Here is a 17,946-nt window from a genome sequence, read left to right as displayed (position 1 = left end):
ATTTAACCTAGGAGATTCAACTGACACACAGACAACTTGACTTTGTGCGAGAAAATACTTCAAATAAAACCATGGTAGGATACACAAATAAAGAAACAAAAATCACACAACTTAAGATGTAACCAAAATTTCAAGATGAACATTTTCTTAGGATATTCTTAACCTCTTTTTGTCTAATTCTTAAATATTTTTACAAAGTATATTCTTATGAAAGAAAAAACTTATACATGTAGCTTCCGTGTTAAGTTAATTCGGAAATTATGTGGTTTGTTGTGAAACATATTCTCCGCATGAATGGAACAGTGGTGTGTAACTACATCAAGACTCATGCCCAATAATATTTTTTTAAAAGAAGCAAGGATGGTACAATGTATTATGTAGCTGTAATTAGGAAAGATATTTTTTGTTCTGCTGTTTCTAAAAAAGTCTTAGGAATATTTATGCGCAGAATTTGTAAGCAGTAAATAGATTCGGGACTATGTTAGAGGCATTTATATTATGTGGTAATTTTCCAGAGGAAAAGTATCCAAAGAAGTTAGTAGTGGAAATTAAACACGTAAAAAAAATTATCCAGTGAGGGGTGAGGGTGTCCTTTCACCCTTTTATTTGTCCTGTCCTCTACCACTTCTCCACTTACACCCACCCCCATCCCTAGTAATTATATTAGAACTTTTTTTTTGAAACTCAACTAAAAATACAAGAAACTGTATTTTAATTTTTATATTAATATAAACCCTGGGAATTAAGGTCGTTAATTCACAAACAACGAGGTCGTATATGGTTCGTCTGTAACTATACGTATAACCTTTTAGGCGGTGTTTGTATTAAAAGTCATTTCTTATTTCCTAATTGTTTTTGTACAATTGTAAATACAGAACTTTATCGAGAAATGTTATTAGAAGATTTGATTACTATTTTATTGTTCTTTGCTTTCTACATAAACATCGTATCATAAAATCATTTTTTTTCTTTGCTTTACTGTATATACAAAGAGGCAATGCCTGCAATGTGTGCATTTGGTCCTGTTTTACATAATGTCTCCATACAACACCCGCTACCTGCTGAGAATGCTGATAAATCGGTACACCATCCTGCTTCTCCTCCTATTCCTACCCATGAGTCTGTCCAACCATCATTAGCGCAGTCGCCATCATCTTTACCTGCAATCGCACCAAGCCGAAGACTCACTGCTGTAGCTTCAATGTTGAAACCTTGCTCAAAACACTTACTTTGGAGGCTACCATCTGGAACGAGTTCTCGCCAATATTTCTCTTCAATATTTGTTCTTTTTTCGTCTTTTCCGATATTAGCGAATAGCTGAAACAATGACGAGTACGGTTTTTCAAGTTTGATGTACTTGGTATTAGATCCGATACGCATTCCCAAGCAGATATAGGTGAAAGGAAGATTCAGAAATGCTTTGTACTTTGCTTCTTTGCGGAGCGGATCATTTATTGCCTCGTTGACGTTGTAAGTTTTCGAGTTTGTCCAGTAGTCTGAATAATACTCAAATGTAGCCTAAATTGAAAAAGTGGTTTCGTTAAACAATATTGATCATTATTATACCTTGACATAATACGACAAAAGAGTTACCTATACTTTATCAGAATTTTAGACTGGATTTCAGGTTAAAAACAATAACAACCTTTATTGTTTAGAATAATAACGAAACAATAATAACAATAATAATGCTAATTTTTTACAAAAAAAAGTGTTTAAGCTGAAAAAATTAAACTTTGAACCATAGAACAAAATAAACATTATCAACCCAAGCACTCTATGCTTGAAATTATCTGTGCTGTCTCAAAACTATTTTAAGGACAACCTTAATTAGGGTTAAAAATTCGTTTTAAAAACAAGATTGCTTTGTTTTTTTGACAAGATTGAGCGTCGCCATTAAAAACAAAATGCTAAATATGAAAGTGACCACCATTTTGAATCATTGTTGCAAAAAACCTGGGAATATGAAATGTACATCCTGCTATTTTTTTGTTCTTATTAAAATGTACATCACATTAGATTTTAGATAATCATTCTTTTGCTCTATAATGTACAGGCATGGAAAGTTCTTTTAAGCTTTTCCTTGGATTTTGGGATCAAACTTCGATTTAGCTAAAACACAACCTTTTGACCATCCGCATTGAGAGCTAATGTCCATCCTCCGGATCCACATTTCTTCAGATCATCCATATTACAGAAATGCCATCCGAGATCTTTAAGATAATATACACGACTTTTTCTTTCCCCATTAATATAGGCTGCCTTGCAACTATTGTAATCTAAATTGCAGAAGAAACTTTATTGAGCACTTTAAAGAAAAATTGTGGCATGACGTCGCAATATCGGGATTAGGAACTTGAAACAGAGAAGAAATAATTGGCAACAAAACGAAATAATTAAAAGAATTTGTATTCTTTTAGAATCTCAATATTCAACTGACATCATAAAAAATGTTTTGTTGTTTCCTGTCCCCTAGCACACATTCCGTGCTCCACTATTTTGTACAGCCACAGAACAGAATAGTAGACTGCCATTTTGAATTTACTATAGTTATTTTTATCGCTGACTCCACTAAAGCTTACCAGGATTAATAGAAATTGAAAATGGAAAAACTTCTTTCTTAATTACTAAAAACTGGGTAAGTGAGTAATTCCTCCGCCTGAAATAACTAGGAAAAGAACTGTACAAAAATAAGAAGCACACTTCCCACTTGGCTAATATTTTACAACTTAATGTGTTACGCACCGATATTCTTCCAAGTGCTATCTTCCAATGTATCAAGTACTATCTTCCAACGTATTAAGTACTATCTTCCAACGTATTAAGTACTATCCTCCAACGTATTAAGTACTACCTTCCAAAGTATCAAGTACTATTTTCAAAAGGATCAAGTACCTGGATTTTTCGCGCCTATTTGCCATTTTGTTGGGCATTTTTCTCGCGCTAACGCAGGCAAAATAAAAATGTATAACACGCAATAATCCACGTACTCATTGAAAGGCTCAAAAGAAAAATTTTTAAACTTACTTTTATAGTTCGTCTGGTGTATAAGTTTCAAGTCATTAACTTCATGCTCTGAAAAGATAAAATTTGGACCCAACTTTTCCTGGCCTTGTTTGCTTAATAGCAAGCATTCCCCAATTCTTTCTTGATCATACAACTCAAATCCTACAGAATCACAATCTGCGTGAAGGTTGCAACGATGTAAACATTGAATCTCTGTAACATCCTCCACCGTGTTAACGACGACCAAATCTTTTGGATTTTCTTTAGAAGACGATACTTCGAATGATTTTGTACGCAATTCTTCAGCTGATGTGTTTGTGTTTAAATTACAAAAAAAGACAAAACAACAGAAGAATAAATGGAACAAATCTACCATGGCGACTTGATCCCTTTTACCAATTTTCTGAAACAAGGTAACCTATATATACTGTACCAGTTAGCTTCATGTCCACATGTTTGGTACTAAGACCCACGTCCTACCTTTCTGGACAAACGATACAAGAGACTTGGGAACCACATGGAAATGATAATTATGTATTATTAATGCAGCGACAGCATATGAAAAGTAAAGGTGATAACTTGAATAGAAATTCTTTTCATCAAACTTATTGGTGGGAATATATATATAATGCATCTTTGCACCAACTGATATAGATTTACCGATGAAAAAGTATCATATTCTAATTTTCAAATTTTACAAATCTTACTAATTAAGCAGAAAATAGCGAAAACAGAAAGCAATTTTTACTGTGAGAAGCCAACATTCGCATATTAGATACACAGATTTAGTTCAAATTGTCATCAGATCGAACTCAACCGGAATATAGACAAATACAACAACAAAAGTGCGAAAGTAAATATTTAAATGTTTTTCTTCTGACTCTTATAAAGATAAAATTGCGAGAGAGTTAATGTATATTGTTGTATCTGCAGCAGAAGTTCAAATGTTAAAACAATTTAACTTTAATTTCTGGCCTGATATTAGTTTTGAGTGTACAACTATCACCAAATATGACACAAAATGGTATTTTCTTAAGTGACATAAAATCAAGATTTTGATGTCATTATTAGCATTTTGTTTTGTTTCTACTTTTTTGTTTACTACTAATATTGTCAGAATGAAGTACTTTTAATATTTGGACCAATTCTGGACCTGGTGGCAAAAACAATATGTTGGTGCTATTATCATGTTCACTGTGCCAAGCTTTATCGAACGGAAATCTTTTTATTTCTGGACCAATTTTGGCCACAAAGATGGCAAAAATTAACATTTTGATGCAAATTTTATTTAAAACATGCTTTACGAAGTCTGCTCAATTTTTAGTCTAATTTTGCTCCAAAAAATATTGTCAAAAAACGAGATTTATATATCACCACTATTTTCAACATGCTTTTTTACTATGCCTAATTTTTTCGAAAACGAAAACAAACTTATGTCAATGGAACTACCCAGGGAACATGCTACAAAAGAAACAAGGCTTAGGCATATTTCTAAAAAGTGGTCTTACCAAGACCGCAGAAGCCACTCTTAATGACTCACTCTCTTTTGAGACGAGAAGCAATAAACAATCATGCATGCGAAGGAGATTTGAAAATCCTCGTTTTTATAATGAATTCAAAATGTAAGCTAAAAATATACAAAAATTGTATTCTCTTAAATTTGAGAAATTTTTGTTCTTAATGAAGTTTAAAAAGGAAAAGGAGCCATAATCCGGTAGCAAATTTAGTCAGCAAAAGTCATTAAGTCAATTTTTGTTCAATGTGAAAATGTTAGTCGGTGAGACAAAATTTAGTTCCCTTTAACTGACTTTAACTGACTATAGGATACGTACGATACGATATAGGAACAAAGAGGCAATTTTTTTATGTGATCATTAATTTTACTTTGGATCGAACGAGTTGTTACGCGCAAATGTACAACTTCGAAACTGTCAATTTGACTTCTGCAGCATCTCTGTTCGTAAGTTTCTTGAAGTCTCAAGCCCGCTAAATTGACTTGCTTACTTTTCAGGATACGTCGTAGTGTCTGTTTTGTGAGTACTCGTGGCTTGGTTTAATTTGATAATTCCGTGCTTAGAATCTTATGGTAACCAATTAAAACCAACTAAAAACTGTTAAATGGTTGCTACGAGCGTTGCTATGTATTTAAATTTGCGGTTCGTCGTTGAAATAGTCACAATGCAGAGTTTTAATCCATTTTGAGCAAAAATACTCGGTTCCATCGTATTTTCGGATAAATTTTGTTTGTAATGCTAAAAAATCTTTTGAAATTCTGAACTTTTTTGAGGGGAGGTTTCATCCTTAAAAGCTCACTTGATAACTTGACCAAACATGCGCAGTACTGAAATTATAAACGAAGTTTATAACTATAGACACTATGTTTTTTAGAAAAGGTTAATTGCTTCTGAAGATTTAGATGCATTTTCGATATAAAAATTAGCATATTTGGAAAAAAAAGATCTTTTAAATGTAGATTAGAAATTGATAAATGTGGCACTATTTTAGCAAAAATCTTTATACAGTCGAACAGCATTCATATGTGGCCACACGTGCACTTATAATTATTTGTGGCCACACGTGCACTTTTACATAATGTGTATCTAATTATGTAGGAATGAACAACCAAGGTTAATAGTAAAGGAAAACAATCATGGCTGCCATGAACGAAAGAAGATGATGATAATGCTTTTTATGTCAACATTTAAAGAGAAGCCTTTCTTACTGTGTTCACAAGTGTCAGTAAAAAACTAAAAAAATCGCGCTAAAAAAATCAAACACAAACAAGCCACGCATGCGTGAAGTAAAATTGGTGATCTTGTTATAAGAATACTCAAATTATACGGCTAAGTTACACGGCTAAATTACACGGCTAAATTACGCAGCTAAATTACACGGCTAAATTACACGGCTAAACAACGACGGCATCAAGTCATATCCAATGTGCGTTGCATTAAGCACGACAAAATTTACTGAAAAGTTCCTTTATAATGTCAGACTTATGTTTCACAAACTTGCAAAAAAATTTCACTTCAGTTCAGTGCGACGGAACGAAAGTTCAAAGTTAGCATAAGTCAAAAAATATATTTTTGTATAAGGTTTTCTTCTGTTCAGTTTATCCTAAACTCACATTTGCAGTATCGCTTTACTGTAGATACAAAGAAGCAACACCTGCAATATGTGCATTCGGTCCTGCTTTACAGGTCGTTTTCAAACAGCAGGAGTTGCCAGCTGAGAATGGTAACGAGTCCAGACACCATCCTACTTCTCCACCAATTCCTATCCATGTGTCTGTCGCTTTCTTCCCACAATCAGTATGATTCTTCCCTGCAATCGCACCAAGCCGAAGACTGACAATTTTAGCTTCAATGTTAAAGCCCTGCTTTACACATCCTGTTTGGAGAGTGCCGCCCGGAATGAATTCCCGCCAATATTTCTCTTCGACGTGTGTATCTTTTTCATCTTGTCCGATTTCAGTGAAAAGTTGTGACAACGACGAGTACGGTTTTTCAAGTTTGATGTACTTGGTATTAGATCCAACACGCATTCCCAAGCAGATATAGGTGAAAGGAAGATTCAGAAATGCTTTGTATTTTGCTTCTTTGCGAAGCGGATCATTTATTGCCTCGTTGACGTTGTAAGTTTTCGAGTTTATCCAGTAGTCTGAATAATACTCAAATGTACCCTAAACATTTGATGAAATATAAAGACAAGGCAGAACTGTGTAAAAATTGAAACAACTATGTGGGAGTATTTATTAAGTCTGAAATGAGTTAAAAAATCCGGTATTGTATACTGCTGATTGTTGTTGTTGTTGTTGTTGTTAATGTTGTTGTTGTTGTTGTTGTTGTTGTTGTTGTTGTTGTTGTTGATGTTGTTGCAATATGACATAAAACAGGTAAGAGAAATACATAATACACGACAAAAAAATACGACAAGTTATTTATTTCCAAATTCAAATTTGCCATAAAAAGTTGTATCCAGAATAGTAGGTTCCCACCTTTTGACCATCTGCATTAAGAGCTAATGTCCATCCTCCTGATCCACATTTCTCCAAATCATCCATATTACAGTAATGCCATCCGAGATCTTTAAGATAATATACACGACTTTTTCTTTCCCAATTAATATAGGCTGCCTTGCAACTATTGTAATCTAAATTGCAGAAAAATTTTTACACTAATTAGTGGAAAAAATTTGGACAATCTCAAGTTTCTAACCAAGAGTAATTAAAATAAGCACAATAACAATCAAAGTGGATAATTTTGTCTTTTATAATTATTCTCTTACTAAAATATCGATGAAGACGAGTAAAGAATACTCGATATATGTATTGTTTTTTAGAACAGCGGGATACTGAAATATTTTGTGTGCGAGAAAGCAAAACATCAGCTGTTATTTCACTTTTGTTTGCTTGCATGAGTACGTTCAGCTAGCAAATCGTAATCAAGAAAGAAAAGCAGTGTAAATCCTGAAGAATTGGTTTTGAGAGTGGAGGGATCAATAGTGTCTAAGAAGGTACAAACATGGTTGAGGCTGCGCTAGAAAATGTCCAGAATTTAAGACTTTTAGAGCCTGATTATATGAGGCGAGTTGGCTCAATGTTGACCTGGTTGGCGGTTTGAAACCGTTTGAAAAAATTACATATTATATGGGAAAAGTTAACCCGGATCAAGACGTACACTGCTGCCGGGTTGGAAAAAACAATGCGCGTAATTTTTTTAAAATGGCGGATGCAAGATGTAAACAAACAAGCGAAATTAAATCAAAATTATCATTAAGTATTTTGGTCGCCAATAGTTTGTTATGTCAAGTGATCTCTCATTATACCGAGCTGTTTAATTTTATTATGCTGTGCTCGAGCCAACACCGAGTAAGCTCGGCTCATAAATCAGGCTCTTAGATTCTCTGAAACAAATTCTAATGTTTTGTGTTAGAATGGTCACTTAAAAAAACTGCTGAATTAAATTTAGAAAATTAACATACTTTCAATGCTGTTTAAATCTGGTTATTGTTATACGTCTAATTGTTAGTCCTTCCTTAAATTTCCATTGGAATTCGTCTGTTAAAATAAAGTGGATAAAAATGTATCGAATTTGTTATTTTGTGCATGCGTGGTACGACATCCTTCTTGGGTACAGACAGACTCAATCTCAAAATGTTCACACGACATTAGTATAAGGAAAACTGTTCCTTTTTGTCTGATTTGCATTTGTTTTGACATCACTACGTGGTTCAAAGGCAAGATGATTGAAATTTTAATAGGAGAAATTTTTAAATATATCAACAAAGTCGAAAAAATTAAAATTTTGACGTTGGATTATTTGCTCCATCCGAAATTAAGTCGCTAGAAGTACAAACGGGGTAAAGCTACTGTAAAACCCCTATCGCTCGGCCCTCTTATATAGCTAGCGCACCCCTGAGCAGCGTAATGACGTCAAAACCGAATTTGATCCAAATTAAGTTTGAACAAAAAACTATTCCATATGGCGCGTCACTGCTTGACCGAACTGGGGAAGACAGAATCTTTAAGGTTAAATTTCTGGGTTTTGCAATATGTATTTACGAAGCGAATACTTTTTTGTTCAATGCTAAATGTTATGAACAATTTTTGAATATGAGAGTGGGAGGTAAGCATCAAGAAACTTAAATCCCCTTAATTCTTTACAAGAAATACAAATTTTTTTTGTAACTTACGTTTTACATTCGATTTATGTATAATTTTCAGGCCTTCCATCTCTGGCAAGACAAAACTTTGATTTGACTGATCCTGATCTTTTTTACCGAATAGCAAGCATTTTCCAACTCTTTCTTGATCATACAACTCAAATCCTACAGAATCACAATCTGCGTGAAGGTTGCAACGATGTAAACATTGAATCTCTGTTACATCCTCCACCGTCTTAACGACTGCCAAATCTTTTATATTTTCATTAAAAAACGACACCTCAAATAGCTTTGTGCGCAATTTTTCAGCTGACACGTTTGTGTTTAATATAAACAAGAACATAAAATAACGAAATAATAAATCTACCAAATCTGTCATGGTGACTTGTTCTCTTTTTCAATTATTTTACAAGACTCACGCAGACATACTGTGCTAGGTGACTTTATGCAAAAGTATTCCGTTCCTGGCCTAACTGTTCTACATTTTTAAACATGCTGAAACAAAAATAGGATTTGTTTTTATCAAACTTACTGACGGAGTTCTACTACTTATTTTAAGGTTTATTTTACTGTTATCTCTCTTGGATCTTTTTCTTGAGTTATACTGACGTGAATGTTTTGTTTGTACTTATTAAAAATTCAAGACATAAACAGCTTGCAGTTTTGTTAAAGAAAGGCACCCTGAGGGATATAAAAACTATATCAGAAGAATATAATAATTTTTATAGTTGCTGGAGTTGTATGTAAATTCCTTATCTCAAGTTTTCCAACACCACTAAAAAATAATAGCGATAAGAACAGGGGAATATAAACGCTCCAGGTAACAAGGTGATAATTCCCAAATCAATTTTAAGAAAACTTATTTCCGGTCGCGAGTCTTTTGCATCCAACTAAAGATCTTTCCTACACAAAAAGGCGATGAAACTGCATCGCTTCGTCCATAGCAACTACAAACACGATAAACTCATTAAAAACAAAGCCTTAAGCTTATTTTAGCTATTACAATTGCCTTTAGCTTGGATTTTATGGTTTAGTTATGTTTTGACAATAAATTTATCCCAACCAGATTGTTTCATGATTGCGTATGAATTAGAATTTTTAGGGGTTTGTTTTAAATGTTGACTTTTCATCAGAAAGGGTGTACTTTAAAGTGAAATCAAGATGGACGCTTTTATTTTATCATAGATACATTTTTATCACCCTACAAATTAAAATAAGCTATTAAATACATTTATTTTCATACGCTCTTCAACGCGTTCATTAATTCTTCTAAACTCTGTTCGCCTGTGTTATGCTCCTCTGAAGCTGTTTTTGCATCTGTGGCGGAGGGCGCATCAGCCGTTTCCTAAAAATTGTTGAAAAATAAAAATAGATAACTAATGAAAGATGATAGATGTTGTTTGACTTACAACAGTCCTTGTATCAGGGTAATGTTAGGTGATTTCACAACAGAGTTCATGTAAGCACATTGTAAAGTGATTTGACTTGCAGGTAGCTTGGTGTAAACATATTGTAAAGTGACATGACTTGCAGTAAGCTTGGTGTATGCATATTGCGAAGTGATCTGACTTACAGCAGGCTTGGTGTATGCATATTGTAAACCTTGAGTTAAATCTTGCAGTTTCGTATCTTCTCTTAAATCTGCAGACTCTTCCACCAATGAAATGCCTGGAAAGAATATTAAGCATTACTGACATAATCAACAGCACTCAAATCAGCACAGTTACATGAAGGTTTTGGCGATCCTCATTGCCAGTGAGTTTTCTGGCGTTTAATTTTTTCCGTAGCTTTTAGGATAGGTTTTGCGAGTATTTTGCGTGTATTTTGCGAGTATTTTGCGTATGGACAATACCCACCACAGAAAAAGCCGACATTCGAAGAACTTTTTATCGCTGTAATCCATTTATTAATACAATTGGGCAGGTCTATGGCGTAGCTACTGCGAGATCTGACATAGCAGTAATTCTTGCGCCCCCACGTTAATTCTATTTTTGCATAGGTTCGACTAGATTGCCTAAACATTTTCAGTAGATTAGATTTCATGAAACTGGATTACATTCGGGATTATCGCATTTTTTATTGCTGTATAAAATCTATTTTTTATTTTATGCTATAACATCAATGGAATAAACGAAGGGATTTCCTCTCCTTTTGTTTTAGATTGAAATCTTATTCAAACGACATTGTTAAAATGGCGTATGTCAATTTTGACGAAAACACCTTGTAAAGTTCAATTTTCAACAAAAATGGCGCAGTGAACAAAAAAGTCCGCTATATGTAATCAAATTATCAAATTGTCAATTTTTTATTACCTCAATATAATTTTAGGTTAAAATTTAAATCGTTTTTGTCCCCGGCTAAAATTGACGCAATGAACATAAAAAGCTTGACGAACATGATATTAAATATTGTTACACATCAACTGAAACCTTATTTTTATTCTGGTAATAATTTGCACATTTGACATGACAAAAATTTTCAATGTGAATAAAACAACTTCTACATACGAACATACCCCACTCGTTATTTTCGTGAACAACTTCTTCTTCTTTCGTCTCTTCAATTTCTTTAGGCGCAGAAGCCAGCTTATCCTTGGAACAAAATGCTACAAATTTCAATGGCAATTCTAACTCAAACTTCGCATAACAAACTAGCAGGCTGATGAGATTGTTGGGTAAATTCACTTAATTATTTGAATCCTTTCCTTGTTTTCAGTTATGCGAAAAGTCAAAAAATTGAGCAAAGTCTTGTTATTTGTTAAGAATACATATTACCTTATCCATTAGCTTAATTACCATAAGGAAATTAATTTTCGCGGGAATTAATTTTCGCGAATTTCGCGACTGTTAATTTTTCTGATTTACCTGGAACCACATCTCTCAGCCGTATTCTGTCTTTTTGATCGCAAGAAAAACGTTGTTTTGTGGGAACACGAAATGCGATTTATAAAAGACAGGCGACCCTGCAGATATTTTTACGGGTGACTGATTAGTCTGTATTAGAATACTTTGTCTGTCAGTGAGCAAATTTAAAAACCAGGGGGATTGTAATCAAAAACGTCATTATAATCGCATAAATTTCGTTGCTTGAAAAACTACGACAGGCGATCCACGGTGGAATTTTCAACGGGCTGACTTAACTTTAATGTAAATTTTAACTTCAGCAGTCTCTATTTTATGTCTCCTCCATAAACGCTGCTGAAAAACTATAAATTGAAAAACAGAATATCATCAATACTGTCTTCCCAACAGTCGAGAAATTTAATTCTCGCGAAATACCAGGACTTGTCAACTTCGCGAAAATTAGTTCTCGCGAAAAATGATTACTTAAAGGTATTAAAATTAAAACTTGGGATACACACAGCAAGAATTCAAGCTTTGTCTTTGTGTGAGATTTTAAGGTTAGTTGGGTACAATTCTGCCACAATAAAATCTACGTACAGTAAAAATATTATGTAATCGTTATAAAAAACTAACCTGGTATATTTTTTGTTGTTTCACGCAAAAACGATCATCGCATTGTGGATTTGGTTTCATTGTCATTGTTGGAAAGAAATCTTGCATGGCATTGTATCCCAAGTAATACGTCACAGTTCCAAATTTTAATAAATATCTAAAAACAGAAAAATTAAATGATTATATAAAACCTTATTTTTCCATGCATTTATTTATGTCGAATGTTAAAACTCAACTATTAACAGGGAAAAAAATAACAACGTTGAAATTTTGCCGAAGTAGCACATATGGAGGACAAGCGACCATGCTTTAACACGGATTTAACTGCCTTTATTTTTTTAACAAATTTATAACAGTAATGATACATAAAAATATAAAATTTAGCCCTTTTTTCGTCATTTAGCCAGCCATACTTTGATAATGGATCAAGTACATTGGACATGTAAAACCCTTTTTATCATTCTCAATTTAGTAAGTAGTTTTTAAATAGGTTGACTTAAGACCTTTCAATTTTAATTTTTTTTATTACTCTGGTCTGTAAAATACACACATGAAAGTAAAAGCCTTTACACGTTCACAAATTTAAGGCTAGCAATTGTTTTTAAATTTTTTTCTGTTGAAAATTCTGTAATTAAAGGAAATGGCAAAATGTAAAATCTATTTTTTACATTTTTCAAATGCTTAAAAAATGTTTGATATTCCAACAGTGGTAGGTATTGATGCTTCACCTTTTACTCAAGGGAATGATTCGATAATACTTACTTCAACGTATTTTGTACTAAGAATCCTGACACAATTCCCATTGTAGTCGGTAAAGATGCTGCACACACACCCTCTCTTTTTAATGTCTTTTCGTCGATGTTAGACGCTACAACAAGTGGAGGTGCACACTACAAAAGTGAAATGCATTTACTTTTACTCACACTTCTTGTATTGCACATCAATACCAAGCCTGTCTAGGCTCCGTGTTGGTATTACATAAGACTAGTTGTATGTCCGTGGGAAATTCAATTTACCTGCCAAAAACATCTACAGTAATCCCCTTTTCGGTACTTGCAGCTGTCATCTTTTGACATATCATTAAAATATTTTTTTTACACAAAAAAGAATTTAACGACTTACTGCAAAGCATGCTGTCTCGCCAGGTAGAATAACTTGAATATGACCAGATACTGCATTTTCGCTGACACCAGATTCAAACCACGGCTGACCAAGCTCATTACAAGCCTGAAATAAAGAAAAACTCGCATTTTAAACAGGTAAAAAGATTTTTACGAATTTCATGGATTATTTTATACAAAAAATATATTACATACTCGAAAATCATAAAAGTATCTTACAGTATTTATTGCCATTCTTGCTTCGAAGTTATCAACACAACTAAGAACTAATTCAACAGCACAGTTGGTTAGACTTCCTTTGCTAAAAAATAAAGTTGCACAAGTTTAACATTTCTTTTGCTATCCAACAAATTGTTCACAAAATATGTATTGCAATACAAATCATTTAGAAGTATACTACCAAAAGTTTCTAGTTAAAATATTAAGAATGAAACACATATGCGTAAGAACATCATGCAAAAATGTATTTTTTATTACGACTACCACAAGTGGAAAGTTTTAATTAACATTTAGTGTAAAATAGAAGTTGATGGCAATTTAAATGCCAAGAAAATGTCATCATACCTTATTCTTTCCATAAAATGTGTGAAATTATCAACTTTTGTTATGTCATAATTGTAAGCTTCAAATTCAACATCGGGATTTATATCTCTATAAATTAAAGGTTTGCTTCTGTTAGAAAAAGAAGATCACAAACAATCTATAGAAATGTTTAGCACAAAAAAGTTAGTACTATAATATACAAAAAGGGTGTCTACACAATGTTAATTCTTCTGATATTTTTGACATTTCACTCAAATTTCTGATACTTTTTTTTGTATTTTCAGATATTTCTGGGACAAATACCTTCTTTAAGGACAAATTGGAAATTTAATACCTGCCAATTGTGGAAAAATGAAAATAGTTCTAATTGTCTATTAAATTTAAAATTTGCTTAAATCCGTAAATCAACTCTCTACTATAGTCCCATCATTGTACGTTAAATAAATCACATATTATTAAGAAGAATAGCAAAAACTGAACCACGAAATATCTTACTTTAACGTATTCACAGCAGCATCAACTTTACTCATTCCAGATTGATCAGGTCGAAAAAATAATCTATGAATAGAAATTAATACAACCAGATATTTAACATGTACCAAAAAACATCACATGAGAAAGGGTTAATGAAGAAACTGTCACAGGTAGTTAACTAAAACTGAGAATTTCCTGTCTCGCAGAGCAAAAGTTTTTAAATTCTATGGTCCCAGATGTCTGAAACAAATCTCCTAACACTAATTCACTGTAAATTCAATCAAAGATCGATAAATCATTAAATTCGAATAATTTCATTGTTGCTTGCTTGACAAATAAAAAATAAAAATTACATAAGGCAAAAAAGAATCTCTGGCTGAATTTGTCAGGTAGGCTTTAAAGTAACATGAAAAATTAGAAATAACAGGGAAAAATTCATTAAAGAAATAGATACTTGATTTAGGAAGTCAATTAGTATTTTCAATTTAGAGTTGTCCTTCCAGCAGACAAAAAAAGCCTGATACCCTATTGTATCACGTACGTACCTATTCATGTTAGCCAGCTCTACCTTGTCATAATCAAATAATATCAACTAAAACATACAAGCATACAAGTTAAATCATATTTTAAGTATCACTGAGTATACTGCTTTTCACCAACAACGTTAAAATCAAAATCAAAATGGATGTTAAACCAAGAATGATGTTGAATTACCAACCTTTCCAATCCCACACCGGGTCAACATTTCTGCTGTGACACTTCCAACGCCCCCAATACCAACAATAGCTATGCTGTAATCTCTGATTTTCTGTTAATAGCAAAAATTAATAAACGAATGCAAATAAAATAAAGTTTTAATTGTCACATCATTTACATTTTTCTAAACATAATTGTCAACAATACCTCATAATTGTCAACAATGCCCATCCTCTTCAGAGCCATAAGACGACTAAGAAATATAAATATATATGAATGCTTGGTCTTTGGGAAAATATGATGCACATAATTAAAAATACATTTTTGTTACAAAACAAACAAACATGCATACCTATAAGGGTTGCTATCAACCACTTCTGAACTCATTTCTTTTATTTTAGTTCTTGTTTTCATGCTTTCATTATTTTGTCGTTCTAGCAAGTTTTCAAGCTCAATTATTTTAGCCTTTAGTTTTTCCATCTCTATTGATGCTGACATTTTATTTTTTATATATACTAACAGAAAGAAAAGTAGAAATTGTTACTACACAGTGAGTAGGAAATTGTAAAGAAGATTTCATCACTGGTTACTGCATTTATAGAGAAAATAAAAACTAGACTAAAATCAAACTTTCCCTTTAAAGTATATATAGTGAAATTAAATGTTTTATCAACCTTACTGTTATGGACAATCCCAATGACAGAAATCTAAAAGTTACAAAAAACTTCACCTATTTTAAATACATTTATAGATAACAAAGATAACAAAGTCAGATAAAAAAGTATAAAAACCATCATCACCGAAAATAAGTCCCGAAGAATCAATACCATATAGTAATTGATACCAACTTTAAAACTTAAGTAACAAAGATTTCTGTTTTCCCACCAACAGTGAAACCTCCAGATACAACTCTCTACAAAGGATCCTTTTCTCAGGAACAGAGAAGCTGATGTTTCAAATCTCATAACAAAAACCTCTATGTAACTAACAGTTTCTGTCTGATACCTCTTAATAACAGATGTTGTCCCAATTTACATTATCGCTAAAACTGGTTTCTCTATTGCAGACACAGATTATGGAACAATATCACAGTGTAAGGCAAGTTCTTGCTTTGGCAATTTAAAAATATGCCACCAAGTGCTGAAGCACTAAATATTACGTTGCATGGACCTGCAAAACGTGGAAATGGCTTATTTTCAGTTTCTGGTGATTAAATTGCTTTATACCTCAGTGCCCGATTAAAAGTATTACCATTTTTTAAAACCAGACTTCTTAGGCTTTATAAAAGCTTACATATTTTGTGAGTAAACATGTAGGCTTGTACAAGGTTACTCAGAAAATTGTATTGCAAACCAAATTGCAGATTCCAAGCTATTGTGTCATTACAAAAAAAATGAGAGGCCTGGGAGAAGTAAACGAGTGTCATTTTGACAAAAAAATTTATAATATCTATGCATTGATAAAATTTAAATGCACCTTCTTTTCAGGTATAAAATTACTGATGACAGAAAATGTCAAAATTTGCTATTATTTAAATATGGCATCATAATATATGCAGCATAATTAAATCTGAAATTCTTTAAATGTAAGTATCTTGAACGAAAAGAGATTTTTAAAAAATTTAAAAAGACTTGGTAACCAACTTTTTTAGCTCTGCAACATAAGTCCAACATCATTTTATACCTTGAGTTCCCTTTAAGATTTTTGATTTAAAAAAAATTGTGATAATTATTCTAATTAATGCATGACTGTATATAAATGGAGTGTTGTTTTAAAGGTTTATCAAGGTATGGGGTGATGTAAATTATGTTTTTATTATCCAGTTTAATATTTTGAACATATTTGTATAAATATGAATATTTAGTTATCCTGATTATCATTCATACCAGCAGTTGCATTTTAGCATCAACTTATGATGTCATAATTCCACATAATTAAGTTTCATGGCCTATATCACATAAACTAATAAAGATTTTACCAAAAGATAAACAGATTTAAAAAACACCTAGCTCTTTTATATGAAAGAAACTTGTTTTTTCATGTTAGGTAAGAATCCTTAGAAGTGTGTATAAACCTAAATGTAAAGGCCTTAAATAGGCAAAAAAGAACTAATTTTAATTCTTTTATGTTGCACACCTAGTGGAAGTTTATTTGTACTTTCTTTATATTAGATATCTTTTCATACTCTTTTTGCTGATGATAAATATGAAATTCAAATATAAATTGAACATATGCTGACAAAAGAGCTTTTTAAAAACATTTTTCTTAAATATCAGAAACTCTCAGACTGGCGTTACACATCCACCTAATCATTCTCATATCATTCCTTTCTAAACGGTCAAGATCTTCCTGCTTCACTGCCTATGTCTCACTACCGTACAACATAACACTTCTTACACAGGCTTCATACAACCTACCTTTTAACTCAATTGACAAGACTCTGCTAGTCAACAAAGGAAGTAACTCTCTGAACTTTTTCCTAGCAGAACCCATCCTGCAAGTAACACTTCTTCCAACACACCCTTCACTGCCCAACATATCACCTAAGTAACAGAAGTTCTCAACTATCTCTAACGAGCCACTGTTGTACATCATTGAAGCTGGAAATACTTCATTCTCTATAATCTCACCTTTGCAACGCTTGCATACAAACTGGATGTCAGCTTTTAACCTTCCATTGATACTACTGCACTTCCAAAAAATTGAGTTACTACCAACCCCTTTCCTGCAACACTACTACGCCATTTCTTTCTCAACGAGAATAAAATTGTGGTAACTATTGTTCTACAAGCAACCTCAATTCCCTGACTTTTCTCGATTTGTGTCACCTGCTTATAAGAAACAAGAAAGAGACCAAATCCCATACAAACGCTGAACACAGGATTCGGCAATTGTAGTATCTGTCAAAATTTAGGTGGATTTGTAATAGCAAAATTAATCAAATGAAGTGAAAGTTTTGCATTTCTGTTACTTTTTAATGTATCATT

The 17,946-nt window shown here is 32.7% G+C and overlaps 3 protein-coding genes across 3 annotated transcripts; all 3 read right to left on the bottom strand.

The window, feature by feature from the left end:
* Nucleotides 1-742: 742 nt before the first annotated feature.
* LOC130642386 (uncharacterized) lies at nucleotides 743-3,382 on the bottom strand. The gene is made up of 3 exons (XM_057449472.1): nucleotides 3,028-3,382; nucleotides 2,125-2,279; nucleotides 743-1,518 (listed from the first exon to the last, which is right to left on the bottom strand). Exons 1-3 carry the CDS (start codon nucleotides 3,380-3,382, stop codon nucleotides 976-978), a joined length of 1,053 nt encoding a protein of 350 aa, XP_057305455.1. The 3' UTR covers nucleotides 743-975.
* Nucleotides 3,383-5,971: 2,589 nt separating this feature from the next.
* LOC130642067 (uncharacterized) lies at nucleotides 5,972-9,687 on the bottom strand. The gene is made up of 3 exons (XM_057449137.1): nucleotides 8,701-9,687; nucleotides 7,004-7,158; nucleotides 5,972-6,688 (listed from the first exon to the last, which is right to left on the bottom strand). The coding sequence occupies exons 1-3, from the start codon at nucleotides 9,047-9,049 to the stop codon at nucleotides 6,149-6,151; spliced, it is 1,044 nt and encodes a 347-aa protein (XP_057305120.1). The 5' UTR covers nucleotides 9,050-9,687; the 3' UTR covers nucleotides 5,972-6,148.
* A 139-nt stretch (nucleotides 9,688-9,826) lies between these two features.
* Nucleotides 9,827-15,497, bottom strand: LOC130642066 (ubiquitin-like modifier-activating enzyme 5). The gene is made up of 13 exons (XM_057449135.1): nucleotides 15,312-15,497; nucleotides 15,167-15,212; nucleotides 14,982-15,071; nucleotides 14,809-14,855; nucleotides 14,285-14,347; nucleotides 13,811-13,897; nucleotides 13,466-13,547; nucleotides 13,248-13,352; nucleotides 12,888-13,015; nucleotides 12,147-12,282; nucleotides 11,186-11,261; nucleotides 10,244-10,338; nucleotides 9,827-10,015 (listed from the first exon to the last, which is right to left on the bottom strand). The coding sequence occupies exons 1-13, from the start codon at nucleotides 15,455-15,457 to the stop codon at nucleotides 9,908-9,910; spliced, it is 1,209 nt and encodes a 402-aa protein (XP_057305118.1). The 5' UTR covers nucleotides 15,458-15,497; the 3' UTR covers nucleotides 9,827-9,907.
* Nucleotides 15,498-17,946: the final 2,449 nt, after the last annotated feature.

The sequence above is a fragment of the Hydractinia symbiolongicarpus genome, chromosome 4 (genome assembly GCF_029227915.1).
Source record: "Hydractinia symbiolongicarpus strain clone_291-10 chromosome 4, HSymV2.1, whole genome shotgun sequence".
In the NCBI taxonomy this organism is placed as follows: Eukaryota; Metazoa; Cnidaria; class Hydrozoa; order Anthoathecata; family Hydractiniidae; genus Hydractinia; species Hydractinia symbiolongicarpus.
The sequence above is the reverse complement of the archived record's forward strand: the minus strand, read 5'-3'. Positions and strand labels throughout refer to the sequence as shown.